At 39.3% G+C, this 17881-nt stretch overlaps 3 protein-coding genes across 3 annotated transcripts in view; 1 reads left to right on the forward strand and 2 right to left on the reverse strand.

Annotated features, from left to right (window-relative positions):
• Positions 1-1343: 1343 nt before the first annotated feature.
• Positions 1344-11347, reverse strand: cd164 (CD164 molecule, sialomucin). The gene is made up of 6 exons (XM_020589326.1): positions 10914-11347; positions 10137-10205; positions 6379-6444; positions 5889-6029; positions 5215-5277; positions 1344-4625 (listed from the first exon to the last, which is right to left on the reverse strand). The coding sequence occupies exons 1-6, from the start codon at positions 10981-10983 to the stop codon at positions 4450-4452; spliced, it is 585 nt and encodes a 194-aa protein (XP_020444982.1). The 5' UTR covers positions 10984-11347; the 3' UTR covers positions 1344-4449.
• Positions 11348-12374: 1027 nt separating this feature from the next.
• On the reverse strand, positions 12375-15224 carry ppil6 (peptidylprolyl isomerase (cyclophilin)-like 6). The gene is made up of 8 exons (XM_020589798.1): positions 15077-15224; positions 14884-14979; positions 13915-14103; positions 13677-13739; positions 13373-13520; positions 12836-12895; positions 12589-12724; positions 12375-12496 (listed from the first exon to the last, which is right to left on the reverse strand). The coding sequence occupies exons 1-8, from the start codon at positions 15212-15214 to the stop codon at positions 12385-12387; spliced, it is 942 nt and encodes a 313-aa protein (XP_020445454.1). The 5' UTR covers positions 15215-15224; the 3' UTR covers positions 12375-12384.
• A 62-nt stretch (positions 15225-15286) lies between these two features.
• The window catches only part of gen1 (GEN1 Holliday junction 5' flap endonuclease), a 6661-nt gene continuing 4066 nt past the window's right edge, over positions 15287-17881 (forward strand). Inside the window, exons 1-7 of the mRNA XM_020589797.1 lie at positions 15287-15766; positions 15891-16089; positions 16189-16365; positions 16744-16854; positions 16932-17005; positions 17086-17171; positions 17453-17603. Of these exons, the coding sequence (XP_020445453.1) occupies positions 15606-15766; positions 15891-16089; positions 16189-16365; positions 16744-16854; positions 16932-17005; positions 17086-17171; positions 17453-17603 (959 nt within the window). The 5' untranslated portion in view covers positions 15287-15605. The remainder of the gene's footprint in view (positions 15767-15890; positions 16090-16188; positions 16366-16743; positions 16855-16931; positions 17006-17085; positions 17172-17452; positions 17604-17881) is intronic.

Raw genomic sequence — 17881 nt, forward strand, 5'->3', positions numbered from 1 at the left:
AAAGGTAACATGTTATCACTAACAATCTAAACACAAATCACAGTTGTCATGTCAGGTGATCAGCCAGATGACATAAAAGGGTTAAAAAAAAAAAAAAAAGACTTCCTGTACAAAGGGCACATTCACTTATTTGCTTTGTTGCTGTGAGGTAGTTGAGGCACCACTCTAGTTAAAGTGTGTAAATGAAATATGAAGCCAACACTGTTTTTGTCTTATGTAATGCTTGACATTTTGGTGTCAAGCTTCATATTTCATTTACACACTGGTGGTGAAAAGTAACTATAAAAAAATGTATTTGCACTGTATTTACGTGCAAATTTTATGTACCTTTACTTGAGTAATGTACTACTTCTAGCCTACTCCACTACATTTCAGAGGGACATGTACTTTTTACTTTACATTTACAAATTTCATGTAAAAAAAAAAAAACCTTTTAAAACATGATACCCAAAGCATATAAATCCAAGATTAAAAGGTTAGTGGATTAATATCTATAGGCTAATCTTATAATGGAGTGTTTTTACAGTGCAGTGTTGCTTTTCTACTTTTGATTTGAGCATTTCCTCCACTGCTGTCAGTTGGTTAGCTTAGCATTAAGGAAATGCAGCCTAGGCAAAAGGGAGCTGTCAAAAAGTACATTAACTGCCTACACCAGTTGTCACGGGTAAAGAGCGCCAATACCCAAGTGTCTAGATACTGTAAATATGATGACTGCTACTCTTCTTTAAGAGAACTTGTTGACCTAGCATTAGCAACACACACCGGGCAAAACAAAGCAAAGCCTGAACCTGATACCTTCTGTTGTCAGGCCAACAGGTCTCTCCGACTCTAACCGTGGCAATGAAGCACACTGACCTGGCTCTGTCTCATTGTCCCATTTGTCATGTAAACTGCCAAGCTCCAAGAAAACTGACACTGCTGTCAAATGAAAGGTTAACAATGCAATGATTTGTTTAATATTCAAACTTTATTAGCTTAACATTGTGAAACTAGAGGCAACACTTGAAAATAAGGCAAACAAATATTTCAGAGGAAAAAAGGGGAACAAAATCACAAAACATTTAATGAGGGATTGTGGCACCTGAAAGAGTTTACATAAGGGTGTGTGTGTGTGTGTGTTAAAGTGAGGTGGCAGAAAAGCAAAAAAGAAAAAAAAAAAGCATCCTTAAGACCGATGGCTTTTAACACAACTGGTAAATACATGGCATTACAGTGTGTGCACATATCAGTAAAGCCACAAAGCAAAGGAGGGAATCAAAAGGCTTTAACTCTTGAAATTGAACACTGTAAGACTGAAAACTGATGCAAGAACCCTCCATGACCAGGCAAATGTGGATTTTGAATTTAAAATCCTAGTGGACAGAAAACAAGTCATTTAATGCCACAGTTGAAAATTACTGTCAATGTCAAGTTATCACATGACTGTGGAGGAAATGTTGCGGTAAAGAACACGAGAGTTCTGTGGCTGTGGTTACAACAGTACCGGTGAGTCGTTTTATCACAATGAGGAGATGAAAAGTTGTACCGGCTGCAACCAGGCTTCATCTGGTTGAAATCTATGCCAATCATTAGCTGGTTATAGCCATATAAACATCCCATCCGCTCACATCTAACAAACTTTTCAAACAGAAGTAACTTGGTATTATCTGGACAGCTTATCACTAGCAAATGCTCTGTGGATTTGATAAAGAAGTTAAGGCCGAGTGTGACAACACAGACATTAAGCAAAATATAGCATAGAAATCCAAACCTAGAAAGTGCTGAGTCCCACTAACATTTGATAGGTGTGGCATATCAGTTTACAAACTACATCTATATATGGATATTAACTGAATAAGGCACTTTTCCCTAAGAGGTGCAGGGACTGAGTATTTTGTAGGAGAAGCAACACAATGGACTGACTAATGGTTTCCATGGATACCAGAGCTGTTTTGAGACTATAATGTCAACATGTGATGCTGTCTTGTTAAGGAATTCGGTGGTTATATACCACTCAACAGCTGTGAATACAACTATGTCTCTAAATTTGGGCGAAGGGCCTCCTCATGTAGAGAATGAACAAATTGGTGCAGCTAAGGCAAAACTCTGTAGAAACCCGCCCTACTTGGGTCTTTGGGATGTAGCCTAATGCCACCAGGTGACTGTAGGTTTAAAAGCGTGTCAATGGTGAGCAGCAGAAAACGTAACCCTAAATTACGCAAGCAAAAACAAACAAAAAAAAAAACATATGGACTCAAATTTCTTACCATTTTGTGGCGATACAAAACAAGGTGATTATTCATCCATTATCTAGTTAATATCCAACACTAAGTATTTATACAAGCATCTGATTTTTTTTCTTTTTGCTGAACCATGAAAACATTTACCAAGTTACAAAACAAAGCTTGTCAGTGCAATATTTAATATCCATGCCAAAACGGAGGACTTTGGCTTAATGCACACTTGTTTCAAGGCATTCCTCAACTAGCATATGAGCTAATCATAAATAATCAAGTGGTTTTTGAGTGTGTCTAAATCCTTAAGAGCATATGCCATGAGGGGAAAAAACCCACAACCCCCAAGCATCCAGCATGCAATAATTAAAAAAGGCATTTGAACAACTCATTCTTGACACTGACAAGCACTGCGAGCAAAAATTTCAGAAAAACGATCCTTCATTTAGCCTTTCCTCAAGTTGAAACCCAGAAGACGAACAAAAACCAGGACATGGCTATATACAGAAGGGACAAAATCACACTTGGCAGCAAGTTAATTAAATAACTTGACATGAGCTGTAGCAGAGTCACTTAGTTGTTGTAGTTCTGCACTCCATTCACAATCTCATTTACATGGCAGAAATCAGAGGTCCAAATTCTTATTTGCCCAAACAAGTACTCCAACATTTTTATCCCTAAGCAACCTACAACACTCAAATGTTTAAATTAAGCCCGAAAAGTCGGTCACTTCTTTAAAAGGTACACTCCCAGATTTATAGCCCCAAACAGCGGCCCAAAATTTCCAGCTCACTGTGAGGGCTTTGTAATTTAACACAATTCACAACTAAGTTCAGAAACAAACCATGAGATGGAAGGACATTTGGAAGCAGCACTGGGGTCTACAAAAAGGGGAGTGCCTTTAAATGATCTCTTTAAAAAAAAAGGTCACCAGTGAGAGGACCATAGGTTTCACTGAATACAGTCCTCTCTATATGGGGAAAAACTTCAACGGTCCTTGAGTCACAACTAGCCATTGTATTCTTCAACAATAATAGGCTCTTCTTCAGGCCAGCTGGGATACTGCGCTTCTCACTGTTCACCAGTAGCTGCTTGCAATAGTGCTTCTTTCTTACAAACAAACTAATGACAACACTCAGGCCTCAACCAGGAAGAAGAGACTCGCCCTCTTCCATTTCTCTCTTTAAGTCATACTGGACATTAAAGGCACTTCGCTGCCATCACTGACCACATCAAGAAAGGTCCATGTCATTTTCATTATCTCCACATTCTCCATTTTATACACGATTCATATTCTACAATAGTTCACCGTCACCCTTTCTCACTAATGAAGGGCCAGCTCCACATTAGCAGTCCAAGTGGGTCAGATCAGATGTTAGCCAGGATGAGAAATAACAGCTGGGGGTTTAATGGTTGGTAAATGAAATTGATAAACGATTTATTGCACTGAGCCGCTCTACTGGCAGTTGGCGTTTGACATTTTTAACCACTCTTATTGGGTGAATGATTTCCTCAGGGAATTCGGCAGAAAACATTCCTAAATGCCAAAGGAGACACTCATCTTCTGTTTACCAGAAGAACAGAAGGATTACTACTGGTTTTAGTCTGACATCAGATGACTGGGTGTTGCTTTTATAACCTCATGATAACCCCACCTTTTTTACATCATCTATGAACACATTACATAATACAGCTGTATGGGGGAGAGGGAACCTGCTCATGATTCAATGGGCTAAAAGCAACACTGAATCATCACAGTCATGTTTAAGAATAGCTGTGAACTCAAACAGTGTTTTCAACTCAAAATAAAATGCAGCATCATGTGACCACTCGTGGTGTATTTAATTACGGAAGCCACGAGAAGGGGGGCTGTAAATAACACAAAACCCCCTCAAGTTGATGGAGAATGGTCTCCGCAGGATGACCAGCAGCATGATGGAGGTGGGAGTAGCTACCAAAATGATGCACTGTAATCCATACACTAAAGGCTCAAATGCCACATCACTAGAGATCTACTTAGCTGTACAAGCTGGTGCAATGGGAATTATCACACATACAGGCATGCATGGGTGCCCTAATACACACTACCACACTAATGCAAGCTGAAGCCACGAGTGGCACAAACAGATTAAAAAAAAGAAAAACCTGTTTAAAAACACTGTTTGAGTCCATTGTGATGAGCGTGTGCTGAGTAGGGGGACAGGTTTAGTGGTGTAAATCCAACAGAGGTGCTGCTTCAAAGGGTGTGGTAGTTACGGTCCTTGGACTTGCAGAATTTGTATAGGAAGAAGATGACAGCCTGCAGGCCCAGCACAAGCACTATCCCACCAATGAAGCTTGCAGCGTCGAAGGATGAGCGCTTGTGAGGGTTAACTGTGGGGGAAACTGTTGTGGTAGTTGTGTTGGTTCCAGCTGTAACAGAATTGAGATAAGTTATTCTTGTCTACGTAAATTACAGGACAGGTTAAAAAGCTCTCACTCTCTCTCACTTTGTGTTTTTCCATCAGCACGGGTCAGCCCGCTTTAATTGTGGGCTGGCCTCTGTTTCCATCTGTTCCTAACAGCAGGGACTAATCATGCTTCTACCTAGGGCCAAGTGAGGCCGAGCACCGCCTTCGACAGAGGTGGCTCATCAACACACTTGATTGGCTGAAATACTGCACTGAAAGAAAGTCCTTACATTCATCATCAACCTTTTATCCGTTATTTCATTGCAGGAAGATTTGAAAATGGAGTCTGAGGGGTTCAAATAACGCCTAGGACCAAGGGTTCCATGTTGCAAGCTAGTAACATCACACCAACACCCTGAGTTCTGTGGTGCTTCTTAGCGGCTTGTGCCGCTTCGTGCAATCAAGATGCAAAGATAAACAATGTGTTTTATGGTGCAGTGGAAACACAAATGCACCGATTCAGGAAATTCTTAGCACAGCTCTGCCATGCATGCCTCTGCTTGTTAGGGCTGACCTATGCTAATGGAAAAAATACCAAATGTCAGACTTACTTGAAGTAGAGGCTGTAGACACAGTCGTGGTGTTGACATAGGTGGTGGTGGTGGTTGCATTGTCTGTTGTAGGGTCAGATTAAGAACATGTACATTAGCCTTTACCACAGTAAATTTTTTGGCTAGTTCCAAGTTGTAATCCTTCCTGGTCAACTTAGCTACATCTGTGGTTACCAGCATAACAATAAGTTTAATTTTAAAACCAATTATACAGCAAAATGTGTAGTTTCTCAGGACAAAAAAAAAAAAAAAGAAAAGCACTGGTAAATCTGTTTACAGTGCAGCCAAACAAACGCTCCGTCAGTCAGCTAGAACCTGATTTCATGCTTCATGCTGCTGAAGAGATGAGGATATGCTGCCTGCTGCCTTTTACTCAAACATACACATAACTCTGCATCCAACTGTGGTTGCTCCATTTTTTTTGCATTTTACCAAAACAAAAACAAAAGATCTGTTGAAGAAAAGGCTAAAAATAACTTGTCTTGTTTTCTAAACACATTTTTGATGGGCAACAAATGCACCTAGCGCTGACTGCTTTCACAGTAAAAGCCACCCTGTCTTACACTAGTTGAACACTTAATGTGAAGCAGCAGTAGTAGAGAATGCCTGTTTGCAACAGACTAGACAACACAGACTAAAACAGGCCGTAGCAGAGGGTTTCAGGAAGTGGTTACCTGTGGTGGGCTGCGGGCTGCTGCTGCTGTTAGATGCTGTTGTGGTGGTGACAACAGGGGGAGGGAAGGATGTATGAGGAGGAGGAGTGGGGGCAGCTGAAGTAGGGTCACTACTTTTCTGGACAGTTGTTGTTTCAACAGCTGGACAGGAAACCAACACCAAGATAGGGCAAGAAAAGGATGAAACACCACCCAAATTACAAGGTTATGCCCAAAAAAATTACACAATGCTCCCTCATCCTTTCTCTTGTCAGGTCAACATGACACAAACAAAAAAAGGATGAGAGAAACTCTAGATGCTGAGACAGACCATTAACTGACACCTTAGAGCACAGATAGACCAGAACTGAATCTGTAGAAAATATATACCAATAAACTTGGAGAAATTATTATACAGTCTACTGATTCTCTTAGGGCCTAAAGAAAGATGTTAATGCAAAATGTTTATTTTCCACTTTGATATTTAGAACCTCGGTGCTGTTAGACTTACCTAAGCATTCAGTGGTGTTGCACTTGTCCTTTATGTCCTGAAGAGTAATGTTGTAACAGCCAATAGCTGAAACACACAAAGGTTTCATGAATTAAATGACTGATTCATGCTTTAAAGCAGAGTTCAGTGACTTCTGTTAGCAAAAGGCCTTTGTTCTGTTGGTTTGTTATCTCATCAAACCTTTATTATACATTTCCAAGAAGAAGCCAGATGATCCCAAACATCACTAGGAGTGCAACTCTAAAAGCAAAAGGGGAGGGGGGGGGTGTTCACTCAGCTAAGTCATAGTTTGATCATCTGGGTGTATTTTATTGTATAATACAATTACTAATTAACCACGACAGGAGGGGACTTTGCCCTGGCATAAAGTCCCATATACTTTCATACAAAGTCAAGACACAGCCCTGATTTTGCACAAGAAACAACACGAGTTATTTAGTAATTTATCCAAGAAACTCTACTTTTAATCATTTATAGACCCAAGATACATTATAAGATAGAATGTCTATCAATGTTTGTCACTTTCTTCAATGGTACAGACGGCCTGTGTCACAATGAGGAACCCATGAGTCATAACTAGCACCTTGTGGCAATATATTTTTTTCACACCCACTTATATGGTCTTCACTTTACTGCTGCAAACCTACAATGCCCACATACCTACAGGAAACAGTTCAATAAATTGTCTCATGTGACCTCAGGCTTTTCACTATTTCTAGATACGTTATAAACAAAATAATACAAAAAATAGAAAAAGCAGTGGAAAAAAATTGTTATTACAGCAGGTATTCAACCACAGTGTTGTAAAAGCTTTACTTATTACTGGACACGTTAGCAGCTTAGCAGTGCTTTGATCTGTCTGGACCCAGCCTGGAACTTGCTGGTCAGGGACACAGTAATGAGAATACAAAAACAGTATACAAATAACCTACACGGCTGCACTTAGCCTTCACTTGTCTCAGTGCTCTGTGGAATGCAGTCTTACAGGTCTTCAAAAAACATCTCAAGCAACACAGAAGTGGAAAAATGTCCCATAAAGCTTCAGTGATGATTACATCTGGTGACAAAGGAGATTAAAGGTGTTCCACCTTGACTCTGTGTTGATAAAACCTCTACTGAACATTTATACATACATATGGGGGCACTGTCATCCTAAATACCGGAACATTGGAAGGGGAATTGAGCCTACTCGTTGTGATGCACCCAGTGCTGTAAAATGCCTTCCTACCCCCTTCTTGCTTGTTGTAGTCCAGATCAACCAAACCTAATGACTCCCACCAGATGGACACCCATAAATTACAGATACCCCAACATTAACAGTAAGCAAGCCTGCAGTGGCTGCTGAAAGCATTTTTTGTCTCTAAGTAGGGTCAAAAATGACTCACCTGCTGGTGCTCCATTTCCCACACCTCAGAGTTCTATTTTATGGTCCTCATATCAGGTTTATGCATCTTTGTTCACTGGCTGTGGTTACAGACAACTATAAAATGGGTTTGATGCTAGAACTATTAGCTTGTTGGTTTAATTATGTGGTTATTTATGAGCCAAGGTTTTATGGTGTTTGCTAGCTATTGTGTGAGGTGTCTATTTAACGAAAGGGAAGGGGGATACAATTTAAGGGGTCAGTTAAATTAAAAAATTCATGCTATACGTACAACCAAAAAAAGATTTTGTATTTCCATAAGTGGTGTAAAACTATGGAATAATTTAAGTGTAGACATAAAAAATAGTAATAGAATTCATGAGTTTAAACATAAATATAAAGGTATGTGTCAATCAAGATATATGCAAGAACAGGCTCAATGATTAATTACATGGACAATTGTGGGTGTGGTGTATATTTTGTAACTATTCTTTAGTATATCACTTGTGTGATGCAAGAATATTAACACTGTTATATTCTTTTTTTAGTATAATATGTGTGTGCGTAGAAGTGAACCATTTACTGCTTGCAAACCAATGATGGTAAGATGATGTCATGGGGTAGGACTGGATAAGTCTGACTTCTTCCTACTCCATTCAAGCATGTACTAGGTATAAGCACATTGATATTGGATTATGTGTAAAATTATGTCTGTTGTCATATCAACTGTTTTACATGCTTGAAAGAATAAATCAAATCAAATCTATAGGTGCAACTGAACCTTGACTTGCCAAAGCAACTTCTCCCTATTTAATTTATGTTTACCATTTTCCAGATTTTAGCAGTGACGTTATAACTGACAAACAAGGGAAATCCCCCCAAAATCTTATATTTTAAACTAAAAAGTGAGAGTTTTTATAGCTGGAAACTGTGATTTAGCTATACCAAAGTAGTATAAAAGTAGTTATCAATGTGTTGGCAGCCTTATTTTCCACACTCTCTCTGTGATCTGACACTGTATGTGGAAACCATGTGAAAGAAGCCTTTTTCAAGAAAGTGATACAAGGCTGGCTTGCTCAAGCCAGAGGTGTGAGTGAAAGCCTCAAGGGCTCATCTTACCACAGAAAAACAGCCTCTGGGTTTAGAGCACCCAACCAGCTTAGTCACTAACTGCAGCATGTATTTAGAGGAGCTACAGAACATGCATGTACACGTGTAAAGTTTTTGAGCGTCTAAACACTGGGCAGCAGAGAAATGTGCCTCTGACACCAAAGGCTTATTTACACACAATTCCTAAAACGAAGACAAATGTGGTAATGACAATGTGGTAGGCATAAGCTCAGCATGGCATTATGGTTATGCTGTATTTTAGCAAACCACTACCCCTGGACAGGGTTCTCTCTCACAAAGTACAATGAACTTAATCTCTCGGCTCTGAGAAAAGGTAAATAATTGTCATCTTACCATTTCTGTTCAACCTTAATAAGACACCAAGTAATTTATTATCATAGGGCCACTTGAAATACAAAGCAGGAAGAGGGTGTGGGATCACAAAATCCTGGAAAGAACCAAAACTTCTTATTAGTGAAGCTGTCAAACAGGCCAACTCTCAGGAGAGCTAAAGTTCCTGTGCTTGTCCTATTAACATTAACAAATGTAGGACCTTAGCTTACTCATTCTGGATCGACTTTTAACACCATTGCCGTGACACATGTTACAGTATCTCACTGCGTTTGAGACTAATCACAAGTGAAATAAAAGACAGGAACACAGTATATGCAAATCGTGAACTACGCCCAAGGGATTATGGGAGTAGCAAGGCACATGAAATCTTCTATCTGCAAACTCTTTCCTCTCAAACTCTTAGGCTCTCCTTCCTTCTGTTCCCCAGCGTGAGGATATCGCAGGCTTCCTGCCACACATCCCCTCGCTTCCTCTCCTGTTCATCATCTTGACAAATCTGTGTGTATCTAGCTACGCATACTGAGGCAAACATTGGAGTACAGCCCTCTAGGGTGATATGGTCAGCATTGCCATATTCATGAGGATTTCTTTCCACCTACACAGTTCAGGTATACCTGACCAAACACTTCATCAGAAGTGTGCATTTAAGCCAACAAACTCACATGTCTATCACATCATCTGAATGACAAACCTATGATTTTATAAACAGAACATAGTGTTGCCTTATCTCTGCTTTACCCATAAAGCCTGTAACCTTATTCCATGACAGTGAATACATCATTTAAAAGTTAACATCCAGGGCCATGCATTCTCTCCATACCCAGAGATCATGTGTCCAATCAGCTCAGCTGTCTGGACAGTTCAAGACCTACAAACAACAACCTGTGTGTCTCACCCCATAACCTGCCACACAACTAGAACAGATACTCACATGTTGTACAGTTGACCCAAGCACAGTCAGCGATTGTACATTCAGCGCATGACAAAGTGGCACATCCATCTGTAAAGAAGTCAGAAATCAGGTTTAGTTATGGTAGTTATGAATAAAAGGTAACGTCCTATATGTGGTGGAAAATGAAACTGTAGCTCTCCAGAGGTTTCTGGAAAATGCGGAAACGGGTCTAACTTACAATAGCATTATAAAAATTTTTAGCACAAACAAACATAGCAGGACATAATGTAATGATACTCAGTATAACAAAGACGACAACGGGGCACAGCTGTTTGTAATGCACAGTAAAGCTGTTGCTTAACAAGTTGATCTGGTCCCTGGTACTTGATCAACTGGATATGACATTTACTGTAACACCGGTTTTATTCCTACTTTCACAGTTTACTCCCGTATCCTCTTATAATTCCAGTATATACACAATACTGTAGTTACACAATGTATATTTAATGCCAAATCACACAGCTTGCTAGCAGGCTAAAGCCTTAGCTAGTCCTTACGACATGAGTCCCACCGTGGAAATAAAACTGACAAGTTGCCAATAAGAAAATATACTTTCACTAAACCAGCAAAAGCATACAGTAAGTGACAACTGTCAAACCTAGCACAAAGGCATCCAATATGTGATGCAATGGATGAAAATTGAAGCATACAGACAGATTAAAATCAGTTTACCAGGAATGTCTTAAGCGAGCTAAGGTGGCACACGGTAGGCTGGTAGCTAGCCGCTAGCTCCGCACTGAAAGGTCGCAAACTTACCTGAGTCTGTCGCGGCTGATGCGCCAATCAGAGCCACAACTACAGCGAAAAACACCACCTTCAAGCACATGACTACGGCTAACTTATTGCTCTGTCTGTTCAGCAAGGCAAACGTATCTGCTGGGAAACGTCTAGAATGAGATTTCGGAGTATTCACTGCTTCCTCCCGTCGTGCGTTCCTAGTTGCTGCTGCTCGCTAGCTCGCCACTTCCTACTTGACACAGGTCATGTGGCACTTTTTTTTGCTGGGAGCGGTGAAGACATTAACAGGACGCGAGCTGCTTACACGTCAAAGGTAATTTAGAGGATTAACTAAAACTTAAACAGAGTTTATTCTTGTCATACAAGGTTTTGCTTCTGATTGACCGAGCTTCTGGCAACGCCGTTCACAAATACCTGATTAACGGGTACACCTGTGACGCACAAACAATGAGTAATAATATGCAGCAATACCCTCTTACACACATGGACGGACTGACGCGCTAGAGGGCCCCGGAGCACAAATGTACCATGGCCCCCTGCTCCCCACTTCTCATCCAACCAGAGTTAGAATATTTTAGAGGCAGGGTTGGCGATCCTGGAACAAAACAGCAAGAAAAGGCTTGTGTCTTGTTGTAATCATTTTGTGTCAATGCAATACAGTGAAACCATTCTCAAAGTATATCTCTCCCATACAGAAATGAACCAACGTGCAACCCCTTAAGGATGATTAAATGCTATCAGACACAACCACAACTGTGTCATCTGACTCAACAAAAAGTAGAAATAGAATGCAAATTTTCAAATAATAGTAAAATGTTAGTAGTAAATCTAAAATGTTTTTGCAGATGCAGAAAGGCGCTACAGAGGATCATCACCACTGCCCAGGAAATCACTTCCTTGGAGGAACTTTATAACTCCCGCTGCCTCAAGAAAGCCCAAAAGATCTGGGAGGATTCTTCCCACCCTGGGCATCATCTGATGGAAATGCTACCTTCAGGCAGACGTTTCAAACAGATTAAAAAATCAGCTTCTACCCAAAAGCAATAATTGCACTGAACAGCTCATAAGTGGGCAACACTGTACCGCACCTCACAATACACTGTGTTCAGCTTATATGTAGTATGTCATTATCATTACTTAGTAAATATGTGACATTGTACTGTACCCTACAATGTTGTTTGTAGCTTTTAACATATTTAACATAATTATTTTATTCCTGTCAATATGGAGATGAACATTTGCAGTTTATGTCTGTCAATGTGCAATAAGTGTGATTTTTATGTGGTTTATAACTTTTTGTTTTTGATACTGACACATTTTTCTCTACACCTGAGGTTTGCACCCAATTTCGTTGTACTGTGTACAATGACAATAAAGATTCTATTCTATTCTATATGTACTGTAATTCATATGTTACATGTTATGTTTATTTTACTACATCACAAATATTGAAAACATATTTTAAAAGGCATCAGTTACAAATGTTTAGCTATAGCTTTAATACTCCACAATTTGTAACTTTACATTCATACTTGGGTCTTTCATTGCAAGTCAGGGCATCTTCTAATCTCCTGAGGATGTCGACACCTTCAACCACTTGTCTAAGATAAACAAAAACACAGAAATGTGAGCAAAACTGTAACACACATATGAAGTTAAATTTGGGAAATTAAATTAATGTAGTTAAACAAACCCAAAGGCGACATAAGTCCTGTCCATCCAAGGCGTTGGCTGCAGAGTGATGTAGAACTGGGATCCGTTGGTGTGGGGGCCCTTATTGGCCATTCCTAGAGTGCCCCGCTTACAATGGGAAACAGCAAAATTCTCATCTGAAGGAGGAAAGGACACATGCTTATGTGAATTTAGAGTGAGTAAATCCATTATTATACATTTTCCTGAAGAGTTTACTGCAGATGTTCAGTGACTGTTTATATCTGTACCCTCAAAAGTTGGTCCATAGATTGACTCTCCTCCATCGCCCTTCTTTTCTGGAGAAATATCTGCAAAATTGAGAGCTACAGTTACTGCATGATTAGACCACAGTGATGCTGCAAAATGCAAATTTCAAAGTATTGTACTTGTGCTTCACTTCCTCAAGTTCATAATAGCTTCTGTATTAATTTACATTTATTACCCAAGTATGTAAAGGGGTCCACTGTTCATTTAGCTTCAAAAGATGAGAAGTTAACAAAGCTGATATCACTAAAATGTATTGCAGCTTTTAAGATCAAATAAAGATATAATTTTAATCTAAATTATTAAAACTATGTACAAAATGATAATATATTGATATGTGATTCATATCTTCAGCTGGCATGTACTGTATGTATTCCATGCAAAAACAACTACAATATATGCAAGATTATAAAATTCCCTGCAAGGTGCCAGATTATGTAATTTTGTTGTACCTCTATTAAATTTGTATGAACCACATGAAAACCAAGTATATGTTAGGACTGGAATGGACAATAGAGTACCTCCACCTTGCACCCAGCCATTGGGCACCACACGATGAAACAGAGAGCCCTTGTAGCAGAGCCCTAGGCCACTCGGTGACAGTCCTCGCTCTCCTGTGCACAAAGCCTCAAAGTTCTTTGATGTCTTTGGACAAACATCTGAGAACAGCTGAGAAGGGGGAAGACAATGTGTCTTGAAAACATCAGTCACCTCTAAATATAAAGGCTGGTTTGAAAAGGCACAGGGGTGAGATAACACTGGTGGTACTTATGTGTAAACTGTGAAAATACATAAATGTGGATCCCGTCCTTTCTGTTATCTCACCTCAAACAACAACCTCCCTGCTGCTTCTTCTGCTATCTCAATATCCATGAAGGCAAACTGATGCTATAATGAAACAAAAAAGATTTGTATTTTTAGTGTTTGATTTTAAATGTATAGAAGTCAAAGACATGCATTCTACTACCTACCACAGAAGAGAAATTAACTTCCTATGCACCAATATTTTTGTGCTTACATAGCCTTTTGCTATTTACAGTATGTGACTGTGGTGTTGACTTACCCCAGTTTGCTGGAGGTATTTGGTGTAGTAGTCTGCAGTGAGAGCCATATAGAAGGCCTGCGGTCGAGAGAATGTGAAGCCCCACTGACTTTTGGCCCATTTGGCAAGATCCTTCTCATTACCAAGCAGAAGGCCATTCAGAAAGCACATCAGGCTGCTGGAGTACTGCCAGACTTCACCACGCAGTTCCTTGAATCCCAAATGTTGAACAGCAGATGTGGTGTGATTCAGCATTTCAGAATAACCATAAGAGCAAACTATAGCAGTATTTTGTTGTGTAAGTGTGTTTACTTGTATAATAAAGCATCACATCACAATCCTGAGAAAGCTATTGTTGTAGAACTTTACTTGATTATTGTATTTACATTTTCTAATACTTCATTATACTAATATCATATCATATACAGAAAATACTGTGCTACCATGCAGAAAATAATATTGTAGTTTAGCTTCACTACATACTGTATATTTAGCTTGAGATAATGGCTTCTTTACAGATTAAGATACATACAAAAGCTATTATCTGTTTATAGAAAAACAATGCATTGTTACAGATTTTAAGCCAACAGTACACAAATGAATGAAATTTAGCTACACTTTGAAGAGTTCCAACATTTAAATGCTGCTCACACATTAATGCATTGGTAACATTAATTAATTAAATCAATGATAAGGTAATATTAACCCAGTCCTAATATAATACACACAAGCCATATTTTGCTGTGTAATGAGTGATTTAACTGACACTTTAAACATGTTTTGCCCCTAATACTTATGTACTTTTACTTTAAGCTATAACACACCCGTCATACTCCAGTGTATGCACATGTGTTTTCACTTGATTTAGACTATGCTTGATTGGTATCTGGATGAGAGGTTTTTCCTCTTTTTAAATAATTGGCTGGACAAGTTGGATTTAAAAATGTAATAATATAGGCCTATGTACTGTATAATAATCACAACACTTACACTTTTCTTGTTGCACAGATAAGTGTGCCAGTCAATTTCGAGCAATGATTGGATTTGTGGATCCAGAAATGCCTCAGGAAACTTCTGCTTTAGTCCCTGTAGTGTCAAGAGATATCAGTGTTGTTAATGTTCAGGTGAAAACATATCAATTAATGCAACATATAACCAAAGATTTGACAAACTAATGGTTTACCTCGGCAATACTTTTGGCAATATGGAAGTTACGGTCTTTAATTAAGCCAACAATTTCCAAATGAACCTTTGAGTCCATGGCTAAAAAGAAAAACGTCCCCCAGAACTCTTCTGTCAGTAAACAAAGCCTCGTATCCATAGCAACAAGCAATTCGTGGCGCTTTAATATGACGTTTAATTCAAAATGTCTGGCCTTGTTCCATTTTGTTGATGTAGTTCCTTTTTTTTCTATCTTGTTTGTTTGATAAGCACATTGTTTGAATAAATAGGTGCCGAATGTATTGTATAGATGCCATAACTCTATTCTCTAATCGATTTATACCCATAATTAACTTTCTTTTCAACGCCGTGACAATTAAAACAGCAATAAGACAAGCAATGGGCAGACACATTTAACGAATTGGAACGTGGCCCAACCGCGCCACTGTTTGAAAACTCCGACTTGGTGTACCCGTTTTGTACTGTTTAATAGTACCGATTTCTACACATTTCAGTCTGTTAAAACAGTATAAATCTATTTGGGAGTAGTTATGGGTGTTCACGATTTATGGTCTATCGTCGAGCCGGTGCGTGAATCGGTGCCGCTGTACAGCTTGAGCGGAAAGACATTGGCTGTTGACCTCAGTTTATGGGTGTGCGAGGCTCAGCATGTCCAAGCAATGATGGGGAGAGTTACTAAGCCACATCTGAGGTAACGTTAATGTTCACATATTGTTTTTAATTCCTCGTTATTTTAGCTTCAGTTATAATATGTAAACTTTTGTGTGTCCACTGGTCACTCAATTACTCCAATACAATGCCCTTTTTGTGTGCAGGAATTTATTTTTCAGGGTGTCAGCCCTCACACTGATGGGAGTAAAGCTCGTCTTTGTTATGGAAGGAGAAGCACCTAAACTTAAAGCAGAAACCATAAGTAAGAGGACAGAAACAAGATTTGGAGGATTCAAAAAGGCTGCTGCCCCCAAATGCACAACAAATACAAACAGAGGGCGCTTTAAAGCTGTGCTTAGAGAGGTTGGTTGGTCCTCCACCTCCCTGAATCTCCATCACAGACAGTCTTAATAAATTAATGTTGCTTTTAGGCACACTCTCATCTTTCTCTTGGATTTATAGTGCGCAGAGATGTTGGACTACCTGGGTGTCCCGTGGGTAACAGCTGCTGGAGAGGCTGAGGCGATGTGTGCTTATTTGGACTCTCAGGGCCTGGTGGACGGCTGTATCACCAATGATGGAGATGCATTCCTGTATGGAGCCAGAACTGTCTACAGGAACTTCAATATGAACAGTAAAGTATGTTGGTGAGATTTTATATCAATTGCTAACGGTCTACAAAATGTGTAGAATGATGATAGTATTTTGTTATAGTATTTATTGAGTAAAAATACAAAACATTTGTGGGAATAAATGATCACTGTTCTCTTGTATGTCTCTTTCACAAATGTAACAGTGTGGGGTTTAAAAAAACAAATGTGATTTCCTGTGAGTGGCTTTTTTTTTTTTTTTTTTTTTTACTTTAGGGACTTTGTAGTAAAAAAAAATGTAAAAGATTAATCAATAGTGAAAATAATAGTTAACCGTAACTTCAAAGCTATCATTTAAAACTAGCCTGTGAGTGGGAACTATTTCATATAAATATATTTAACTTACCTCTTTCTCTTTGTCCTCCAGGACCCTCAGGTGGACTGTTACTGCACATCTCGAATACAAACAGAGTTACATCTGCCCAGAGAGAACCTTGTTGGTCTGGCCATCCTCCTTGGTTGTGATTATATTCCTAAGGTAGGGAAGAGTTTTACACATCAAAATCAGCAACATGAATAACATAAGATAACTTTACCTGTTTATGCTTCATGAAGGGCATACCAGGTGTTGGTAAAGAGCAAACTCTAAAACTTATCCAGATGCTGAAAGGACAAACCCTTCTGCAGAGGTAGGAAACAAAATCCAACGATTGCCTTCTTGATAACATGTTGTGCTGATGTACTTATAACCTTTCTCTGGTCACTTCAGGTTCATCCAATGGAAAGAAGATAATGCAGCTGTATCCGAGGAAGCTGTAAAAAGGGTTCCTCACTGTCATGTTTGTCGACATCCTGGTGAGTGGTGCCCTGCTTTTAACTGTGAACCTGATAAGAAGTGAAGGGGGGGGGGCTCCCATGTCTCACACATTGTTGATTTAAAGCCATTTAACCAGTCATGTGTAAACATACACTTACATGAGAGATGTTTAGCCTGAACATGCCTCTGAGTTTGCACCAACCTTTTAGTAGTGTGTCATATTTTTACCTGCTTGATTCTCTTTTATTCATAACTGAATTTTATTTTCTTCTCCTGTTTTATCAAATATATACTCTGATTCCTCTCCTTGATTTGTCAGGCTCAGCAAGAGCACATGAGCATGGTGGTTGTGTGCTTTGCAACAGTATACATTTCTGTCAACCTCAAGACTTTGATCATCAGTGTCCATGTGACTGGCATCACTATGAGAAGACCCGCCAGGCCTTGTCTTTTGAGGCAAATATCAGGAAGTATGTGCCTTTCTGTAAATTAGCAGTAGTTTATTTTTACAATTAAAAATTGTAGATGTAAAGGAACAATGCAAATCAAAAAGTAAATGGAACGAGCATACACTTGTATAGTGTTTTCTGTGCATTGAAGTACACACAAAGCACTTTCACACTATTAAATCGTTAACCCATTTACACACACTCACCAGAGGGACAGCCACCGGGAGCAACTTGGGGTTCAGTGTCTTGATCAGGGACACTTTGACATGTGAACTGGTAATCAAACTGTCACTCTTCCG

This window comes from Monopterus albus, unplaced genomic scaffold (genome assembly GCF_001952655.1).
Source record: "Monopterus albus unplaced genomic scaffold, M_albus_1.0 scaffold9.1, whole genome shotgun sequence".
NCBI lineage: Eukaryota > Metazoa > Chordata > Actinopteri > Synbranchiformes > Synbranchidae > Monopterus > Monopterus albus.

What these genes read in the sequence shown, in the direction of transcription:
- cd164 (XM_020589326.1), bottom strand. Translation starts at nt 10,983, where the DNA reads ATGTGCTTGAAGGTGGTGTTTTTCGCTGTAGTTGTGGCTCTGATTGGC. An exon ending in ATCAGCCGCGACAGACTCAG is followed by an intron (nt 10,206 to 10,913) that starts GTAAGTTTGCGA and finishes ACTTCTTTACAG; the next exon opens with ATGGATGTGCCACTTTGTCA. An exon ending in CAGCCCGCAGCCCACCACAG is followed by an intron (nt 5,278 to 5,888) that starts GTAACCACTTCC and finishes ACCCTACAACAG; the next exon opens with ACAATGCAACCACCACCACC.
- ppil6 (XM_020589798.1), bottom strand. Translation starts at nt 15,214, where the DNA reads ATGGATACGAGGCTTTGTTTACTGACAGAAGAGTTCTGGGGGACGTTT. An exon ending in TTGCCAAAAGTATTGCCGAG is followed by an intron (nt 14,980 to 15,076) that starts GTAAACCATTAG and finishes TTGACACTACAG; the next exon opens with GGACTAAAGCAGAAGTTTCC. An exon ending in ATCTGTGCAACAAGAAAAGT is followed by an intron (nt 14,104 to 14,883) that starts GTAAGTGTTGTG and finishes TTGGGATTCAAG; the next exon opens with GAACTGCGTGGTGAAGTCTG.